The 19,532-nt window shown below is 42.7% G+C and overlaps 2 protein-coding genes across 4 annotated transcripts in view; both read left to right on the plus strand.

Annotated features, from left to right (window-relative positions):
- Nucleotides 1-19,532, plus strand: part of mtmr10 (myotubularin related protein 10) — a 902,395-nt gene that overhangs the window by 220,948 nt on the left and 661,915 nt on the right. The gene's annotated exons all lie outside the window — the stretch shown is intronic.
- lrrc49 (leucine rich repeat containing 49) overlaps nucleotides 1-19,532 on the plus strand; it is a 28,558-nt gene that overhangs the window by 5,913 nt on the left and 3,113 nt on the right. For 2 of the 3 annotated variants that reach the window (XM_033015103.1, XM_033015105.1), the window contains exons 6-17: nucleotides 278-481; nucleotides 1,520-1,586; nucleotides 3,916-4,059; nucleotides 8,115-8,176; nucleotides 10,400-10,547; nucleotides 11,337-11,420; nucleotides 13,591-13,766; nucleotides 15,091-15,180; nucleotides 16,144-16,381; nucleotides 16,578-16,763; nucleotides 17,434-17,543; nucleotides 18,319-18,469. In XM_033015103.1, coding sequence (XP_032870994.1) covers nucleotides 278-481; nucleotides 1,520-1,586; nucleotides 3,916-4,059; nucleotides 8,115-8,176; nucleotides 10,400-10,547; nucleotides 11,337-11,420; nucleotides 13,591-13,766; nucleotides 15,091-15,180; nucleotides 16,144-16,381; nucleotides 16,578-16,763; nucleotides 17,434-17,543; nucleotides 18,319-18,469 — 1,660 coding nt within the window. The remainder of the gene's footprint in view (nucleotides 1-277; nucleotides 482-1,519; nucleotides 1,587-3,915; nucleotides 4,060-8,114; nucleotides 8,177-10,399; nucleotides 10,548-11,336; nucleotides 11,421-13,590; nucleotides 13,767-15,090; nucleotides 15,181-16,143; nucleotides 16,382-16,577; nucleotides 16,764-17,433; nucleotides 17,544-18,318; nucleotides 18,470-19,532) is intronic. The other variant, XM_033015104.1, reaches the window with a different exon arrangement.

Below are 19,532 nucleotides of genomic sequence, written 5' to 3' on the forward strand. Positions count from 1 at the left end.
CCTTTTACCCAAGTCTTAAATGAAAACAGTTTATAAAAATGTCCTGGAAAAATGCTCAGTGGTATTTTGTTGCAGATTACACTTGTGATCGGGCATGTTCTGTCGCGAAGACTTGAACTATCTCTCGTACAGATTTAAATTTGAAGTTTTTTAATTAGTTTTTAATACCCATCTTTTGTTGAAATGGAATTTATTCTACCATGCAAAACTTTACTTGATGAATATCTAAGACTCATTACTTTCCATTAACAATTTAATATTTGTAATTATTAATCAGGCGAAATCTAACCGTCTGTCCAATACTGGAGGGTGAGCAACAACTTCGCTTGTTGAATTTCCAGCACAACCTCATCACGCAGATACAGCACGTTTCCAACCTGCGCCGCCTTATCTTCTTGGACTTGTACAACAATCAGATTGAGGAAATCTCGGGTCTTTCTTCTCTGAGGTCACTCCGTGTGCTTATGCTGGGCAAGAACAGGTACAAAATCCTTGTTCGTGTATTCAGGCAGTAGATTGCTCTCTCATTTGATGAAATGATTGACTCAGCAACTTTTCCCAAATTTGTTTGATCTCTCTGACTCCAGCCAATTGAAAATTTCTTCCAATGCCTATTGAGTTCACTATTACTTCAGATTCTTAATGCCACATTTGGTGATATGATCTCTTGATGTAAGGATTCGCGTGAAGGCAGTCAGATATCTTTGCAATATTTTGGGGAGTCCTCTGCCATGAAGCCTGATACAAAATATTCCTGTTTCTATCAGGCAAGAGGTACAGGTGCCTAAAGTCTCACACCAGCAGCTTTATCTAAAGAAAAAAGAAAATAGCAGGTTACAGCAATGAGATAAAGGAGGGGGTGGGTAGAACTGCTAATTCCCTGCAACTATTGAATTCTTCAACTGATCTGCACGACTCTAATCCTATCTCAGCTACAGGACATTTCTGACCACCTCTAGAATTGCAATAGACTTGATTCCTAATCATGTTTTGCACGAATGTCTTGATTTTTTAACATAATCTTTTCACTTTTCACCTTGTGGAGTTTGTGTGAATTATATATAATTTATGATTTACGCCTCTATACCTGTGATGCTGCTGCAAGTAAGGTTGTGCATTGTACCTGAACCTCACCGTACTTGTGCAAATGACAATAAATTCAACTTGATTTGATTTAACTTATCTTCCATTTATTTATTTCCTGTTATTAATCTCAAATTTTGACATCTGGATATCCAACACTTACACTTGTTACCCTCTGGCCTGGAATGTTTTGCCTCCACTGGAGGTTACTTTGCCTCCACTGTTAACTCTGGTAAATCCTCATGAGGCTCCAACTTAATCAGCCAGTGATCCATCAGTCTGTTGGCATTCTGTCTCTGGGCACAAGATGCCGACTTGGACTTGAGAATGACCAAAGAGTGGACTGGAGCAAGAAAAGTCAAATACGATGGGCTTCCTGAAGAAGGAGGTGTTCTTTACTGGAGCAGGTGGTAAATGCATGTTTTATTATTCGCAGGATCAAGAATATCTCCAATCTGGAGAATCTGACTGATCTCGATGTGCTGGATCTTCATGCAAACCAGGTGTGGTAACGTCACAACTAACAGGCACAGAATCTGTCAGCATTCAAATATTCAACCAGATTTGATCAGTTTTACACCAAAAAACAAATCATTTATCAGATTGATTGTGTGATAATACTAGTTTTTAGTGTTTGGAATAATTGTTAAAGGTTTCTGTGTTGTGCCAGCAACCGACAGTTGTGTTCTGACACTTGGTGTAATGTCACTGATCAACTATTTTCTGGAAACTCTTCAGATAACCCTGTCAAATAAATGGATTGTAATTTTTGCTGCTCAAGGTACCTGGTAAAGTGAGAACATTTTTACCCAAATTGAGTATCTAAAAAAATGTCAGTATGTCCCTACTGTAATGTTAGTTTGCTCCAGGATATTAGTACTCCTGAACCACTAGCTTTCACGTCCTTCTCCATGGTAAATACAGGTGAGAAATATTCATCCAGGACCTTGCCCATTTCCTGTGGTTTCAGACACGCATGAATATCTCATTCCCCTTTATCGCCTTCCTAATTTCCTTCAGCTTAGGCAGTTGTGTATGCAAATGGAGGAGTCTCAGACCTGGTGGAAACCTACGCATGGGGAATGCTAACATCAATAGGACAGCGGAGGTAGAATGGAGTTGTAACGGAATTTTGAAAAGATAAATAAGAAAAATCTACATTTGTTAATCAGTTTATGCATGTGGGAAATATTTGTAAAATCACTATGGAACAAATGAAAGGTGAGAATTCTATTACACACAATAATTGGGACTTGAACATCTAATCATGAACAATGGGAGGGAGAGAAGTCAAATTCACAACAGGTAATACAAATAATGGATATTTGGCAGAGGCCAGGGAACATAGAATTAACGTGATAGCAACAACTAGAAGTAGCAGAAGGAATTATTTAAGAAGGAACTGCAGATGCTGGAAAATCGAAGGTAGACAAAAGTGCTGGAGAAACTCAGCGGATGCAGCAGCATCTATGGAATGAAGGAAATAGGCTACGTTTCGGGCCGAAACCCTTCTTCAGACTGAAGAAGGAAGTTGATTGGGTGTATAAAATACTGCTGGAACTGTACAGAAGGGGTGAGGTTGTGGCATTCAGAAGTGAGCTGTATGAGATGTTATGAGGAAAGGATCTGCAGGGAGTTGTGAGGAGAGGGCAAGATAGTGGGACCAGTTGGATTTTTAAATCAAGCCGTTACTGTCTCAGTGGCCTGAATGTTAATGTTAATGCTTAATGTTGTAACTATTCTGTGTTATTGTTATAACCTTAAGGGGTAAAATGCCTTTGTATTCTGCTTCTATTGCCGTCTGTTTCATCTCAATGTGGATTTCTTGGCACGATGTTGTGAAGTGGAAACGCAAGCTGTGAAAAAGAGTGAAACAAAGTTCATTGGGCTGCTGTCCAGATGCTTGCACCTTCTGAGCAATGTCTCCCTGTACTTTTCCAATTGACTGGTTCTCAGTGTTGTAGCTACCACCTGAACAGGTCGAGGATAATGACTCTGTCACTGACTGAAGCTATCGTTACCCATTCAAGTCTGATCTATTGATCAGAAAACCTAGCCTGCAGGATGTGGCTTTCATTCATCCATTGCACATCACACTGAATTACTTGTGCTGGACAGGGCATCTGCTGATTTATATTTACAAATCAGCCTCTACCCACCCCTCCCTTATCTCATAACTGTAACCTGCTATTTTGTTTTTTCTTTGGATACATCTGCAGTTCTCACAAGTTTCTTCCTCTCCCAAAAGTTCCCTTTCCAAAACTGATATATAAATTAATAGGTCAAACCTGGAATTTGAGCACACCAAGCTACAATTTATCAGTAGCCTCCTGACTTGCCAATTTATAATGAATTGAGATGTAGCAAGACAGATTACAAGCTTATTGTATTATAAAATGTGAATGTATGTAAACAAAGTAGGCGAAGAGTTAATTAATAGGCGAAGAGTTATGATTGTCTCGGCCCTCATTAGCACATCCAGTTTTGCATTCAATGAAAACTTTGAACACTTGCTACTAATTAGTGGAAGGGAAGTTGTATGCCCTGTTGCTGAGAGTCAGAGGCCACCAGCCAGTTAGAACAATCCCAGCGTAATAATCAGAGAGAGAGCGATGTGTCTGATTAAAGACTGGGCAGTCTGTGCGCACTGTTTCAGTACGGTCAACTCATTTGCATAACTTTTCCGTAAGACTCTGAGTTCTACTTTGTGTTTGGAGAAGCGTAATCATTATTTAAAACCACAATGATTTCCTTATGTCTTTACTTGTCAATGTTCTCATTTTTATTTGCCACCTGAGGAAATGTGAGTATTCAAACTATATTTATTGATAGATTTCGAGGATAGAGAACATTAACCATCTGACTGAACTCCGAGTGCTAAATCTTGCAGGGAACCTCATTGTTCATGCTGAAAATATGAATGGTCTTGACTCACTAACAGAACTCAATCTCCGACGTAATCACATAGAATCTGTGGTAAGTGTTATCCATGGCCCATTCGCTGAGCTGATTCATGATACTTGTCATTGTGTTTAACAACCTCGCTGTAAAAGACTGTGTTTTGTGATTTTCTTTAATTGATGATTTTTTCCATGAAGATAAAGTTTCTGTTCCAGCATATTTGTTTTATCTATTGGTAAACCAAGCCTCCTCCTGCTGCTTCCTCTGCTGCTAAGTGTTCATGTTGTTGGAATATTATCTTTATCACATCAGAGATACCAATTATGTTGCTATCCACCTTCGCTGTGATTAGTTTCATGGATGGGTTCCTGCCGTCGGCTTATTCGACACACCCCACCTATTATCTTTCACAATCTTTGTACACCCTATTAAACCGGTTGATGTTGTCAACCAGTCACATGCATGACCAACCGACCATATCCGTTTTGCCACTGAAACCAGAGCAGCTGTACCAGTGTGCACTCCTCAGTAAGTATCAGGAGCCGAGGTCTCTGGCGTGGGACTGGAATCAGATGCAATGTGCTGAGTCAGTCACGCTCATTAAACACAGTGGAGAAATTCATTCACATTGTAGGAACAACGGTAGTTTGATGCTGGTGTTGGTTATATTGAGCAATATTCATGAGCTCCCTCTTCATCCCATTGATGAGCACCACGGTTTGCGCTGTGGCACAGCTGGTGGTCGTAGCTCCAGTCCTGCTTCTCTCTCGGGCTTTGGGGGTTTTCTCTGGGTGCACCAGGTTTCACCCACACTTCATTGGCATAATTACTCCGATAAACTTGCAGTTTTCTTGTGTGAGCGTGTCCAGAATTACAGGTAATGGTCGACAAGTTCCTATCACCGATGCTCTACTTCCCTGTTGAGTGTTCCTTCAGTCTTTACAAGGGCAACCATTCCTAAAGTTCACATTTTATCAATTATTCTATCTGTAAAAAGCACGGAAAATGTTAAGTCTCATGAATGAACCGGCACGCTTTTAGGGTATGGGGAAAACATTTACATTCGCCTGGAGATGGGACTGCAGGTGCTGGTTTACAAACTCAGTGGGTCAGGCGGTATCTATGGAGAACATGGATAGGTGACATTTCACAGAGTGCTGGTTTACAAACTCAGTGGGTCAGACAGCATCTGTGGAGAACATGGATAGGTGACGTTTCACAGAGTGCTGGTTTACAAACTCAGTGGGTCAGACAGCATCTGTGGAGAACATGGATAGGTGACGTTTCACAGAGTGCTGGTTTACAAACTCAGTGGGTCAGGCAGCATCTGTGGAGAACATGGATATGTGATGTTTCACAGAGTGCTGGAGTAACAGTGGGTCTGGCAGCATCTGTGGAGAACATGAGTAGGTCTCCTTATCTGTCTGTACACCTGCAAATTATGCTCTCATTTGGCCACCAAACCTCCTTTGATTATGTTGCCACTTAATTGCATGGAGAGGTGATTTACAGCAGTTCATAAACCCCAATGCATTTAGGATATGGGAGGATGAAGCATGGGGTGAATGTGCAAACTCCTCACAGAGTAATGTGTAATGAATGCAAGGTACATATTTAAAGCAAACTGAAACCCCTCATTTATTCATTGGCTGAAGCTTTAATCATGACTTCTGAATAAAGATTTGCTCATGCTGCATAATTCAGACTGCTGACCTTGAAAAGGAATGTTAGCAGTTCACAAAATAAATGTTAGAATAGGAAGGATGAACAGTATACAATACAATACGGTATGCAGCGGATACAGACTGTGATAACAAATTATCCAGGCATTAGTAAGGCATCTCTAATATTATGCCCTTTTCCCAGACTTCAGGCACCCTGTCCCAGCTTTGCCGACATGGTGGTACGTGAACATACAAGAAACTAGGCGCTGAAATCTTGAGCAAAAAACAAAGTGCTGGAGGAACTCAGTGGGTCAGGCAGCATTTGGGGTCATGACTCTTGAGCGTGAAGAAGAGTCCTGACCTGAAATGTTGTCTGTCCATTCCCTCCACAGATGCTGCCTAAACTGCTGAGTTCCTCCAACACTTTATTTTTTGTGGTGGACATGAGATGGGAGAAATAGTTTACACAAACTTGAAATAGCAGTGATACTGGCCTGGGAAATGATTCAAACAGGATTTTATCCAGATTAGCCTTGGGATAGAAGATTAACCAAAATTCTTTCTTTAAAGGAAACCAATGTCTTTGCAGCGCCAGCATAAATACAGCTTCAGTACACCATGCTCCTTACTCAAGACTTGACAAAGTATGAATGACTGGGTGATAACACAGACACCACCTTCTTTCATCAAAAATTCACTAGATAATACAGATAATATTAAATGAAAATATTAAACAACTGCAGATATTGCAAATCTGAAACAAAACAGAACACACTACAAAACTTGGCAAGTCAGGCAGCGTTTGTGGAAAGAGAAATAGTCAATGTTTCAGGTCTACAACCCTTCATCAGAACATAGAACCGTACCATACAAGAACGTACACTTTGGCCCACAATGTCAAGTCAAACATGATGCCAACAACAACTCTTATCTACCTGCACATGATCCATATCCCTCCATTACCTGCATGCCCATAAGCCTCTCTAAAAGGTTCTGAAATGCCACTATGATCTCTGCCTACATCACCATCCTTGACAGTGTGTTCCTGGCTCCCACCACTCTGTGTAAAAACAAAACTTGCCCCACACATCAGCTTTAAAGTTTGTCCCTCTTACCTTAAAGCCATGGTCCTTGACATTTCCATCTCCCCGCAAGCTCTGACATTCCAGATGAAACAATCCAACTTTGTCTGATCTCTCCTTCTAGTTAATATCCCCTAATGCAGGCAGCATTTTGCCAAACCTCTTATGCACCCTCCTCAAAGCCTCCACATCCCTTCTGTAATGGAGCGACCAGAACTGCACACATTACTCCAAATGCAGTTCAACCAAAGTCCCATAAGGCTGCAATAGAAAGGTACTGCAGATGTTGGTTTATACCAAAGATAGACACAAAATGCTGGAGTAACTCAGCGGGTCAGGCAGTTTCTCTGAAGAAAATAGGTAAGTGACGTTACAGGTCGTGATGCTGCAACATGACTTCATGACTCTTGTACTCAATGCCCTGACTGATGAAGGCAACTATACCATTTGCCTTCTTTACCACTAATGGTGTTGCCACTTTCAGGGAGCTGTGGTCTTGAACCCTTTGATCCCTCTATACAGCAATGCTGTTAAAGGTGGAGGAACACAGCGGGTTGAGCAGCATCTGTGATGGGAAGGGAGAAAATGTTGGTGTTTCCAGTATGAAGAAGAGAGGGCGAGGGGTGTGAAGGGCCAGTAGGTGATCGGTGGACCAAGGTGTAGTGAAGGATCGCGGACAGATGGAGCCGGGGGGGGAAGAAGGGGGGTGGGGGGAGGAAGGTGGAGACAGCTAATGTTGCAGCTTTTCAGCGTGTTGGGGCTGTTCTGCCTCGTGCTGTCTCACATCACAAGGTCTACCCAAAGCATCAGGGTTACACTCTCATGTCCAAACAGAAATCTCCATTTTGGTCTCTTCACAGAGTTTATTCGGTGTGGCTTTGAGTAGTTCTTACTTTCTCTGTTTACTGTTAGATTGTCGGTATGTTTTAGCCCATTTGGTGGCGGGTCCAGAATATTTGCATTTCACTTAAATTAAAAATCGGTACTGAACAGCTCCACTAATGTGACCGATGAATAAAAGGCAAAAAAATAACTTGTTTTAGTAGTCCTTTGGGGAACAGCCACACTGTAAGGACATGCTGAGCAGAGTGAGAGTGGCAGGTTGAAGAGCCAGTCAGTGATGCTGTGCAGTGACTGCGCAGGCTTCTACAACCGTCACTAAGACAGCAGCTTGGCCCTGCCCGTGGCTGCAGCAACAGCATCCGAATGACAAATTCATCTGTCTGCTCTCCTGCAATGCTTGCTCTTAACCAGGGGCTCAGTCGCTGTGAGCAAAACCTTTTGACCAGGCTGCAGTAAATGGAAGTGCAAGAATGCTTCCGAAGGCTGCTGCGATGTTATACACTGTCTTGCTGACAACTCCCTCTTTATCTTTCCTTCACAGAGAGATGCAGACTCTTTACCTTGTCTCCAAAGATTTTTCCTCAGCTTTAACAACATATCCAGGTAAGAGCTGCATCCTTTTATTATTAACAAGAAATGCCAGGCAGTTCCTCAATGCCTCAAAAGCTCACTGAGTTAAAGGCCAAAGCCTTTGCTTACTGTTACTGCAGAGGCATTTAATCTATTCACATTTGTGTTTGCTGCATTTTCGGTAATTAGTTTTTATGTTAAACTGAGACAAATTGAATAAAGCCAGTGATTTTATTTTCTGGCTTGGTTTTATTTCAACACATTGCTGACTCGTGTACTCGACTGCATTTGTCAGCCTGAGCCTGATTGCTGCAGCCATTTAACAGTGTCTCAGTGAAGGGCACCCGTACACCAGGAAGTGCCGCCAGCAAGCTCTGCACCTTCTGTCACAAGTTTAATTATATAATACCTCATTTTCAACATTATTTAGTCTTGATAGTAAATAGTGATACAGATTTTACACAGTTTAAAAGAAAATGATAAATGTTTATTAAATGGAATGTGTGTAAATCAGATGGAGTTTATTATTCTGCAGAATATATTCCAATACACTGTTGTAAGGTGTATAGATATGTATTCATGATAAATCAACATGCATGCATTGATATTAATACAGTGACATGGCATCTGAAAATGTTGGCTGTTTATTGTTAAGGTTCCTTGTACCCAAAATAACCAGAAAAAACCATGAAGACTTTGGTTCCCAGTCACTGCCATCTCATGTTTTATAATTTTACTTCACAGACAGCCTGTCTGTGATCAATACAATTACTAAATCCATTACCTGTTTGTGAAGAAACCTCAGGGAAGGCTCTGGACAAAGTTTACAAAGTCAGCCAAACTGAGGCGAGAAATTGATTCACATCAAGAAATTGCAATTTACTAACACATGTTAATATTGAAAAAAACAGATTAAGGGTCAAAGCTGAGGAAAAATGTACAAAAATTATATATTTACGACTGCATTAGAAAACATAGCTGCCCTGCCTTCATCAATGTCATCTCTTAAAAATTTGTAGACATGATTTCCCACACTAAAAGCCTCGCTGACCATTTCTAATCAGGCCATTTCTTTCCAATTGTATGTCAATCCTGTCCCTTAAATCTGTGGTTCCAAATGACTCTTCTGCCAAAGGAACAGGTTCTTCTTCTTGCGTATGGCGTGCACAGCCTAAAGTTGTCGGACAACTTGTTCTATTTGATCTTATTTGATTGTGCACGCCGGGTTGATTGCATTTGTCGAAACAGGGTGGACCAGGTGAAGGTTGCAATCTCCCACCCAGGGAACAGGTTCATTTGTGTTCACTCTGACTAGGCCTCAGCTCCAATCGAACCTCCTGCCTTTAGCAGTTTCTCTTCAAAATTATAATGTTTCAACATTGGCAGCATCCTTGTACACCTCAGCTGCACCCTTCATGCGATGTTTTGTCTGCAGCCGTTGACAGTTGGCTCAATATGACTTAAATAATGTGTAGGAAGGAACCGAAGATAGACACAAAATGCTGGAGTAACTCAGTGGGACAGGCAGCATCTTTGGATAGAAGGAATGGGTGACGTTTCGGGTCGAGAACCTTCTTCAGGCCTGTCCCGCTGAGTAACTCCAGCGTTTTATGACTTAAATAATGTTTGTATGATTCAACGATCGCCTCCCTGCGCTTGTGTTCTATATCAGGCGGTCCCATACTTAGCTTCTTGTCCAACTTTGCATTGCCCTACGTGGAACTGCAGAGAGCAATTTCACCAGATGGAATCCCATCTTTCCAGCTCAGTTAAAATTGGGCAATGAATGCAGTGACACTCATATCTTGAGAATTAATATGCAAACATTTGATCTTTGCATATTTTCATAAAGCTGTGGGCAGCAGCACTACCTGCTGCTCCACTTACTGCACCGTTGTTTTATTCAATTTAAATGGATACTCTATTGGATCCCACTGCAAGAAACTGATACTACTTCGGAAGTGAAAGATACTAGTTGTGAGATGTGATTAAATAAAATATTCATTTTATCTTGATTTGCAAGCTGCCACAATAGACCAGAAATCAGGCTGAATTAATGCAACAGAGATAGTGACCATAAACCTTTGGGATGGGCGTGCAGTCTGTGAGATAGTTAGCAAAGCAAAGAATCCATCTTTGGTCATTTATGTTCAAGATTCTCAGAGATGGTTGTATCCATTAGTTATTTCTCATTTCTTAATTTTATTTAATACAGTTTAATTAGCCTCTTTAATTAAATGTTTTCATAAAACGCAGATTTGAGAACATTGCTTGCCTGGCAGACTCTGTATCACTCTCGGAGGTCACCCTGGATGGCAATCCCATAGCTCAGGAGTCATGGTACAAGCAAACACTTCTCCGACACATGGTGCAGCTCCGACAGTTGGACATGAAGAAAATCACAGTGAGTCTCCAAGGCTGGCCGCACTGGTGGGATGTGTGCCGTAACATCCAGCTCTGCCACTGTCCATCAGTCCAGTGGGCTGAGCAACAAGACACTCATGGAATGCTCTCTTATACTGACCCACCGCTTCATCTCGTTAAGGGACTTTGGGATTTACTAGTTGAATTGGGGATTAGAAAGATGATTGAAATGGAATTTGAAAACCATTTGTGACATTGATAGAAATACAGTATAGCAGCCAGTGATACATGGCAGACTCCAGGGCTGTGGTGCATTTGGAGTTTAATTTGATTAGGCAGATTTAGATTTCCAGATGACTGGGACTATTTCTAGGGATGTTGGACCTGCGTAAGCTGAACCAGAAAGACCCAACATCCTCACAGGGAGGTTTGCTGATACTGTTGGGAACAAGTCTGCATCTAATTTGGCAGGGAATGGGACATAGACCAGATATACAGTCTGGGGAAGGTGCAGTCAAATATAGGACAGCAAATCAGCCCAGTAAAAGCACAGGCATGGGTGTGATCAGCCACTTGGGGGGAATGTGAGACTAAATGGAAGTTATTTTAATGAAAGAAGGTGAACGTAGTGTGTTTGTCAACTCATGGGAAGTTGATACTGTTGCTGTCACACTGACATGGTTAAATGGAGAGCAGGAAGGGCACGGTACAGAATCATCGGGCCTGTTGGAGGGTTGGGGAATAATGGTGGGATGTAGAAAATGGGATTTTAAGGAATCTATTACTTTGTTCAATAGAGAGGCAATTCACACGTTTGATTTCTTCGCAGGAAGAGGAGAGGAGAATGGCATCGGTCATGGCCAGGAAAGAGGACGACAAGAAACGTGAAATCCACAAGCAGGCAATCTTGAAGGTGCGGGCTCACTGCTGGAGTATTAGTTTCATGTTCATTGCAAAAATAATCCAATAGTCAATAATTGAAAATCAAATGTGAAATAATAACAGAACATTCGGTGGCATGAATAGAAAGAGAAACAGTGTCGATTGCAGGAGGCCATTTACTTTCAGTCCTAGCCATTACACAGCCATATACTAACCAAATAGAATCATATTGAATTATTGTGCAGTATATTTAAGATGTTTTTGGGTTCACAACCACAACCTAAGGAGTAAAAAGTTAGTAAAAAATATCTTTTAAAACAACACAAATGGATAATTTATCAAAGCCAATCTCAAATTTAATTTAATGTAGTTTTACTGAAAAAGAAATGTTCAGTAAATAACTAATGGGAGTAGTATTGATGATGAGTGAATATCATTCCAGCAGAAACAGCTGCGTTCAAGGTTCAATGTCTGTGCCAAATCTCCTCTGCCACCACATGATCCGTATCCCTCAATTCTCTGCATGTTCGTATGCCTATTTAAAAGCTTTTTATATGTCACTATTGCATCCGCCTCCACCACTATCCCTGGCAGCACGTTCCCAGTCACTATTGCATCTGCCTCCACCACTATCCCTGGCAGTGCGTTCAACATACAACAACCACCCACATTGTAAAGTAAAATTGCTCCTCGCATTTATTTTAAACTTTGTCCCTTTCACCTTAAAGCTATGTCCACTAGTTGACATGTCCACACTGGGAGAAAGGTTCTGACTGTCTACCCTGTCTATGCCTCTTCTAATTTTCTATAGATAGACACAGAAAGCTGGAGTAACTCAGCGGGACAGGCAGCATCTCCAGAGAGAAAGAATGGGTGATGTTTCAGGACGAGATCCTTCAGACCTGAAGGGCTGAAGAAGGGTCACGACCCGAAACGTCACCCATTCCTTCTTTACAGACATGCTGCCTGTCTTGCGGAGTTACTCCAGCTTTCTGTGTCTATCTCAGGTTCATACCAACATCTGCAGTTTCTTCCTACACATCCAAATTTCTATTCTTCTACAGCTCTCCCCTCAACCTCCAGCATTTCAGAAAATCAATCTAAGTCTGTCCAACCTCTCCTTGGAGCTAATACCCCCTAATCCAAGCAGTCTTCTCGTAAACCTCTACACCCTCTCCCAAGCCTCCACATTCTTTCTTTATTGCGGTGACCAGAACGGCACGCAATACTCCAAATGCAGCCTAGTCCAAGTCTTATAGCACGCGTCGTTACTTCCTGACTCTTATACTTAATCCCCTGACCAATGAAGGCAAGCATACCCTGCACATTCTGACCCGTGAGGACCTCTGCCATTTCTCTTATTCCTATTTTTAATTTCCCAGTCTTATCCTCGCAGGGACTAATATTTGCTTCAGCTTGAACTTTGCTTATATATTGCTTATACTTGCATCCATTCTCTTTTTACATTTCTCTCATACTTTATCTTCTCCTTCTTTATAACTCTCTTGGTTATCCTTTGCTGATTCCTAAAAAATTCCCATTCTCTGGCCTAAAGTTAATATTTGCAATGTTGTATGCCTTTTCTTTCAATTTGTACCATTGTTGAATTCCTTAATTAGCGATTGATAGTGAATCCTTCTGAGAGTGTTTATGTTTCTCTGGTGAAGTTATACAATATCTTCATACATTTCTTCCATTGCTATTCTTTGGTTTTGCTCATTAATCTATTTTTCCTGTCCACTTTAGCCATCTCCGCCTCATACCATTGCAATTGCTTTATGCTTATGACACCTATTTTCAGGCCCTTTTTCATTCTCATCTGAATGTGAAATTTCACCATACCAAGATCACTCTATCCATGGAGATCTTTATTATTAAAATAATTAATTAATCCTGCCTCATTAGACATTACCAGACTTATCCACGGCCACACGTTTATCTGTTCCACCTTCCTATTTATGTACTCATTAGCACAAGCACTAGAGCTGTCCTGGTCTGGTGTCACCGCCTTTCGTCTCCATACAACCTGCGTGAAGGACCACTGTAACTTTGCCGATCCTCATCTCACCAACCAGTCCCCACCCCACCCACCGCTCCACGTAGATAGATGGGTGTTCATCTCATGCATTGCTTACAGATTTTGTCATTCATTGATTATCTCGCCTAAACTGGAAGCCCTAACAGTCTGCTCCCGGTCACAGGAGAAGCGACGCTTGGCTATTAGTAACGCTGCCAGACAGTGGGAGATGCAGCAAACGTTCGCAACAGACAAGGAGGCACAGCAAGCATACTCTCTCTGCACAGTCAGTAACAACAGTATTCACAAGCCCTGCCACCTCACCCAGTCTGAGCAGGAACTGTGGCCCCGAGAATCAAGGTACTTTCTTGTACTGAGAAGATTTGACTGCGTCACCTGGAGGGGGAGGATCTTAATTATGGAAATCATGAAATGGAATCAGTTTGGATGGAGCTAAGAAATAGTGAGTTGGGAGTTGCCCTCAGACTGAATAGTGCAGGAAGTCAAGTCAAGTCAAGTCAATACAAGTTTATTTGTCACATACACATACGAGATGTGCAGTGAAATGAAAGTGGCAATGCTCGCGGACTTTTGTTCAAAAGACAAACAACCAAACAACCAAACAAACTATAAACACAATCATAACACACATATTCTTTTACATAATAAATAATGGAAGGAAAAACGTTCAGTAGAGTTAGTCCCTGGTGAGATAGGCGTTTACAGTCCGAATGGCCTCTGGGAAGAAACTCCTTCTCAACCTCTCCGTTCTCACCGCATGGCAACGGAGGCGTTTGCCTGACCGTAGCAGCTGGAACAGTCCGTTGCATGGGTAGAAGGGGTCTCTCATGATATTGTTGGCTCTGGAGTTGCACCTCCTGATGTATAGTTCCTGCAGGGGGGCGCGTGAAGTTCCCATAGTGCGTTCGGCCGAACGCACTACTCTCTGCAGAGCCTTCTTGTCCTTGGCAGAGCAATTCCCAAACCAGATGGTAATGTTCCCGGACAAGATGCTTTCCACCGCCGCTGCGTAGAAGCACTGGAGGATCCTCGGAGACACTCTGAAGTTCCTCAATTGCCTGAGGTGGTAAAGGCGCTGCCTTGCCTTACTCACGAGTGCTGAGGCGTGTGATGCCCATGTCATATCCTCGGAGATGTGGACTCCCAGATATTTAAAACAGTTCACCCTATCCACAGGATCCCCATTTATCCTCAATGGAGTGTACGTCCTCGGATGATGTGCCCTCCTAAAGTCCATGATCAGCTCCTTCTGAACAGCATAAACCAGCAAATCTGAGATCCAGTACAGGCAAAGAATAGTTAAAGTTAATGTGGACCCGTTAGAACCTGATTCAGATGCAATTATACTGTGAATTTGGGAAATTCAGAGAAATTAAAGAAATGTTTTGTGTCTTTTCTCACTGGGAGACCCAAAAACATTCACAGAAAGACTAGGGAACTCGAGGCCCAGCGAGATTGCTCAAAGAAATTAGTGTCAGTAAAAAAACTGTTGGGGGTTTAATGAGAATGAAAGGAAATAAATCAGTAGGAGCTGAAGACCTATGTTGTGGAGATTGTGGATGCAGTGCTTCCAGCATTCCATGTAGTTGGGAAGGAATCGCACTTATACTTTTTTTAATATATATATATGTGTGTGTGTTTAAAACCCGTTGTCTCTCAACAGCCTGCAGAGTCCTAAAAGCAGCAGTAGGAAGGAAAGAGCAGAGAGCAACAAGCAAGAACTCACCAAACCCGAAAAATCCCATAACATGAGGTAATATCTTCTCGTGAATGAAAATATGCATCTTCTGATTGTGTGGTAGATAAAGTAGTTCCGTCACTCGATTCGATCTGCAAAGGCATTATTAGTGCTGTCTGACAACTCTTCACATGATGCCCAGTGACCACCAACACTTGTTTACATTCTGTCTTGATGTCCAAGGCAGTCACTTTCACCTCATCTCTTTTGTCTCTGTTTGGTCATGTCTGTGATGAGGTGTGGAGTACAAACTGGGCATTAGGAGTACACAGAGACCCATGAATGTGGTGGAAGGAACGCTCTGCCTCAGTCTGTCCACCTGCCTGCCTCATCAGGCCCAGTCTGTGTGAGCGTCTGCAGTTCCCATATTGACCTCATCAGCCACCCCAGAACCAGCAGAACCAGAGTGGAAGCAGGGCACCCTTGATCCTGAGGCACTGCTTTAGTAGTCAGTGCTTGCCAACACTGGTGGAAGGAACAGTGCTGTTGTTTGACGGTAGATTGGTTGGGCAGTAGTTAGCCAGGTTGCATTTGTACTGTTGAAGATCCAGAATTAGGTGGATAAACAATCTACGAGGAGGAAGAAGAGAGCCAGTGGAAGGATACGGAGAGGGAGTTGGCTGATGTAGCATCATGTGGCCCCCTGCTCCTGTTTTTTTATGAACAATAAATGTTGGGGCAATTTTGCACAAAGTTGGGCAAATGCCAGTGTTGTAACTCAATTGAAGCCCCCATCTTCTGTATTGCATTGGCATGTTGTCTGGACCCATAGTCATTAACGAGTGCTCTGCGCTGTTTCCTGATGTCAAATGGAGTGAGGCAGATTGGCTGGAGACTGACTAATAAGCATCAGCGATGATGCAGAAATCTTAGATGCCAAAGTCTGTGAACTTATAAAAGTAGCACCTCCACAGTTCAGAGAAAAAGTGGTCTGATAAAAGTCCATGTGACCATGGATGCTTTGTGTGTGTTGTGCAGGTCTCCTGATGGGATGCTGGCCTCTGGATTGCAGGGACTGTCCATTGCAGAGTCTCACCTGGCGGAGCTGGAGAGAGATACACTGCACTTGTACGGGCTAGGTGCCCTGGAATCCCTGGAGCGCAGCTGGGGGGTGCAATCCGCAGCTGCCGTCACCACCGTCTCCTTCATGTTTATCGACTTCGATGAGATTATTCCCATGTTGCCACGTTTAAGGATTAAATTCCCAAATATTTTGGTAAGATTTTTTGGGAGACAGAGATGTGAGGGTAGGATAACTAAGAGGGTGACTAAAATTTGCTTATAGTTGCAGAGATTTTTATTTTAATACAGACTCTGCATTGTTGACGCATTTAAATGTTGCTGTCAGTGATGTTGAGAAACCTGGGTCTGGAGATTTAATTTGCAACATCTCTCGTATCATTTGTTTGCAGCATTTCAAGTTCCAGGACACAAACCTACACAAACTGCAGCAGTTCAACGCGCTGGCACAGGGCCGCCGGTTGGACCAACTCACCGTCAGTCCTCAGGGCAACCCTGTGGTGAGCTTCAGTCTCTGGAAGTACTACGTCCTCTTCAGGCTCAGTCACTTTGGTCTCCAGAAAATAAATGGAGCAGAGGTAAGCACGTCAGACAATATAGGGCCCCAAAATCACGGGCCCAAAAATCACGGGCCCAACATCAAGGGGCCCAACATCATTGGCTCCATCCCCATTGGCTCCAATATCGTAAGCTGACCTCTTATATCACACCTTCCTTATAGAAAATATCTCCTTGACAAATTCACCAGTTCTCTTATGTACATCACAGTTCCATTTACATCAGGTAGTAGAAACAAGGAATTGTAGATGCTGATGTACAAAAAAAAGACACACAATGTTGGAGTAAGTCAGCGGGTCAGACATCATCCCTGGAGAAAATGGATCGGTGGTGTTCCAGAATGAAGAAAGTTCCCAACCCGAAACATCACCTATCCATGTTCTGCAGAGATGCTGCCTGGCCCGCTCTCTGTGTTACTCCAGCACTCTGTGAAACATCACATATCCATGTTCTCCAGAGATGCTGCCTGACCCGCTGAGTTACTCTAGACTTTGTGTCTTTCTTTTCCATCTACATTAATCCCGTCATAGATCATTAGACATCAGTCTCGGCTTTTACTGCTTTAATATTTTCTTCTTGTGACTGGATATCTCTCCGGTGATATCTTGTTTCATTATGATGAAAGTGTTTGTTGACCTGGACTTTAAATCCTCAGGTTAAAGCACATTGTTTGTTTTCTAATTGTAACAGGTAACTCCCATGGATGTGGTGATGAGTGAGCGACTCTTTGGGATTTTAGCACGTGTTGCTGCTTCACATATCCCCCAACCTCGCCTACTTTCATTACTTGGTGAAATCAAGTAAGAATTCATTTTATTGATAGTTCGGTTAAACAATAGGTTCTTGTGCCATAGAGTTGTTTATTGCTATTTGTAAATGTGTGTTCAGAAATATGCTGCAAGTAATCTGTTTACTTCCTCCCATGTGTTGCATGAAGCATAGTAGAAGGAGTTATTCTGTAAAAATTAGCCAAGGTTTTGTGGAAACAGGTCCTTCGGCCCACACCAACAGTAGACACAAAATGCTGGAGTAACTCGACAGGACAGACAGCATCTCTGGAGAGAAGGAATGGGTGATGTTTCGGGTCGAGACCCTTCTTCAGACTCTTCATTCCACACCAACCATTGATCATCTGATCCATCCTTCAGTTCCCATATACAATAGAATCGAGAGTAATCCAGAGTTTCAGCGGGAGGGACATTTGTTTTAATTCTAGATTTCCAGTATCTGCTCCTGTATCTGTAACTTGCTGCTTACTTTGCTGAGGTTAAAGACTGACTGTATTTCAACCACATGTTTCATGCTTAGACACCAGTGATGCTATTGAGTGCTTTTTGATTATGTGCATTGATATGAAACGTGGTAACTTGCTAACATCGCAAACTACAAAAGCCCCCCCTTCTCCCCAACCCCCCCCCCCCCCCCCCCCCCCCCCCCCCCACTTCAGAGAGTGCAGCCCCATGCTTCCTGAGGCCTCTCCTGACAAGGTGCTGTGAGACAAACTCTCCAGAGACAGGTCTACGGTTCAAAACCCCAGGAAAGGAAGTCCTCCAATTGTAACATTTTTCTTGTTAGAAGGAAGCAACTGATTTTCGTACTGGAGGGGAAGGGGAAGAAAGCCGGGCTGACAATGGACGACTGCAAGGACATCAAGCTTGGAGGCGAGAGCATTGGCCGTGCCATCCTGAACTACTCCAACAGAGACGCTACCTCCCAACAATTCAAGGTAAATGCGCCCAGGCTGCCAGGCCAGCGCTGTTCTGTTGCCTTCTGCTAGAACTCGCCATATGTGTCACTTAGTTATTGTGCTGCAGGGAGAATCACAGTGAAACCAACGTACAGATGCTCTTGATTTCATCCCTCAAGTCCCTGCTTCCCCAGTAATTAATCTGTAACAACCCAGAGCCAACCAGCTCTGATATTTCACCACCAGGCACAGTGGTATTGACAAGGTCATGGACAGGACTGCAGTGAGTGAGGTGTCATCCTGAACTATGCTGTGCAGTGATTAGTAAAGTAGACCTTTGTCCTTCTGGGCATCAACAGCTTTTAATTTCTCAATTTTGGGAAAGTACAGTACCTTAATCTTTTTATCCAAAGTAGACAACTCCATACTCTTCCACATTATATTCCTCCGTACATCCCTCTTCACTGTTTCCTTAGCCTTCTATTCCAATAGAACCATTTGCATTCCTTCTAATAGTTCACTGCTTCCCTGCTTTGTTTCATCAGAAACCTAGATTTTCAGAAAGCCTTTACTAAGGTGCCACATGGGTGGCTGCTAAGGAAGATGAGAACCCATGGTATTAACTGGCAGATACTAGCATGGATAGCAGGTTGGCTGGAAGGCAGAAGGCAAAGAGCGGCAATAAAGGGGGCTTTTTCTGGTTGGCTGCCAGTGACTAGCAGAGTTCCACGGGGCTCAGTGCTGGGGCCGCTACTCTTCACGTTCTATATTCATGATTTGGATGAGTTGACTGAAGTCTTTGTGGCCAAGTTTGCGGCTGATACGAAAATAGGTGGAGGGGCAGGTAGTGTAGAGAAAGCAGGGACTCTGCAGAAGGACTTGGACTGGTTGGGAGAGTGGGCGGAGAAGTGGCAGATGGAATATAGTGTAGCAAAGTGTGGAGTTGTGCATTTTGATAGTAAGAATAAAGGAGATTATTTTCTAAATGGGGTGAGAATCCAGATATCGAAGGTGCAAAGGGAATTGTGAGTACTGGTGCAGGATTCCCAAAATGTTAATCTGTAAGTCGAATTAGTAGTAAAAAAAAGCCAATGCAATGCTA

Source organism: Amblyraja radiata, chromosome X, assembly GCF_010909765.2.
Source record: "Amblyraja radiata isolate CabotCenter1 chromosome X, sAmbRad1.1.pri, whole genome shotgun sequence".
In the NCBI taxonomy this organism is placed as follows: Eukaryota; Metazoa; Chordata; class Chondrichthyes; order Rajiformes; family Rajidae; genus Amblyraja; species Amblyraja radiata.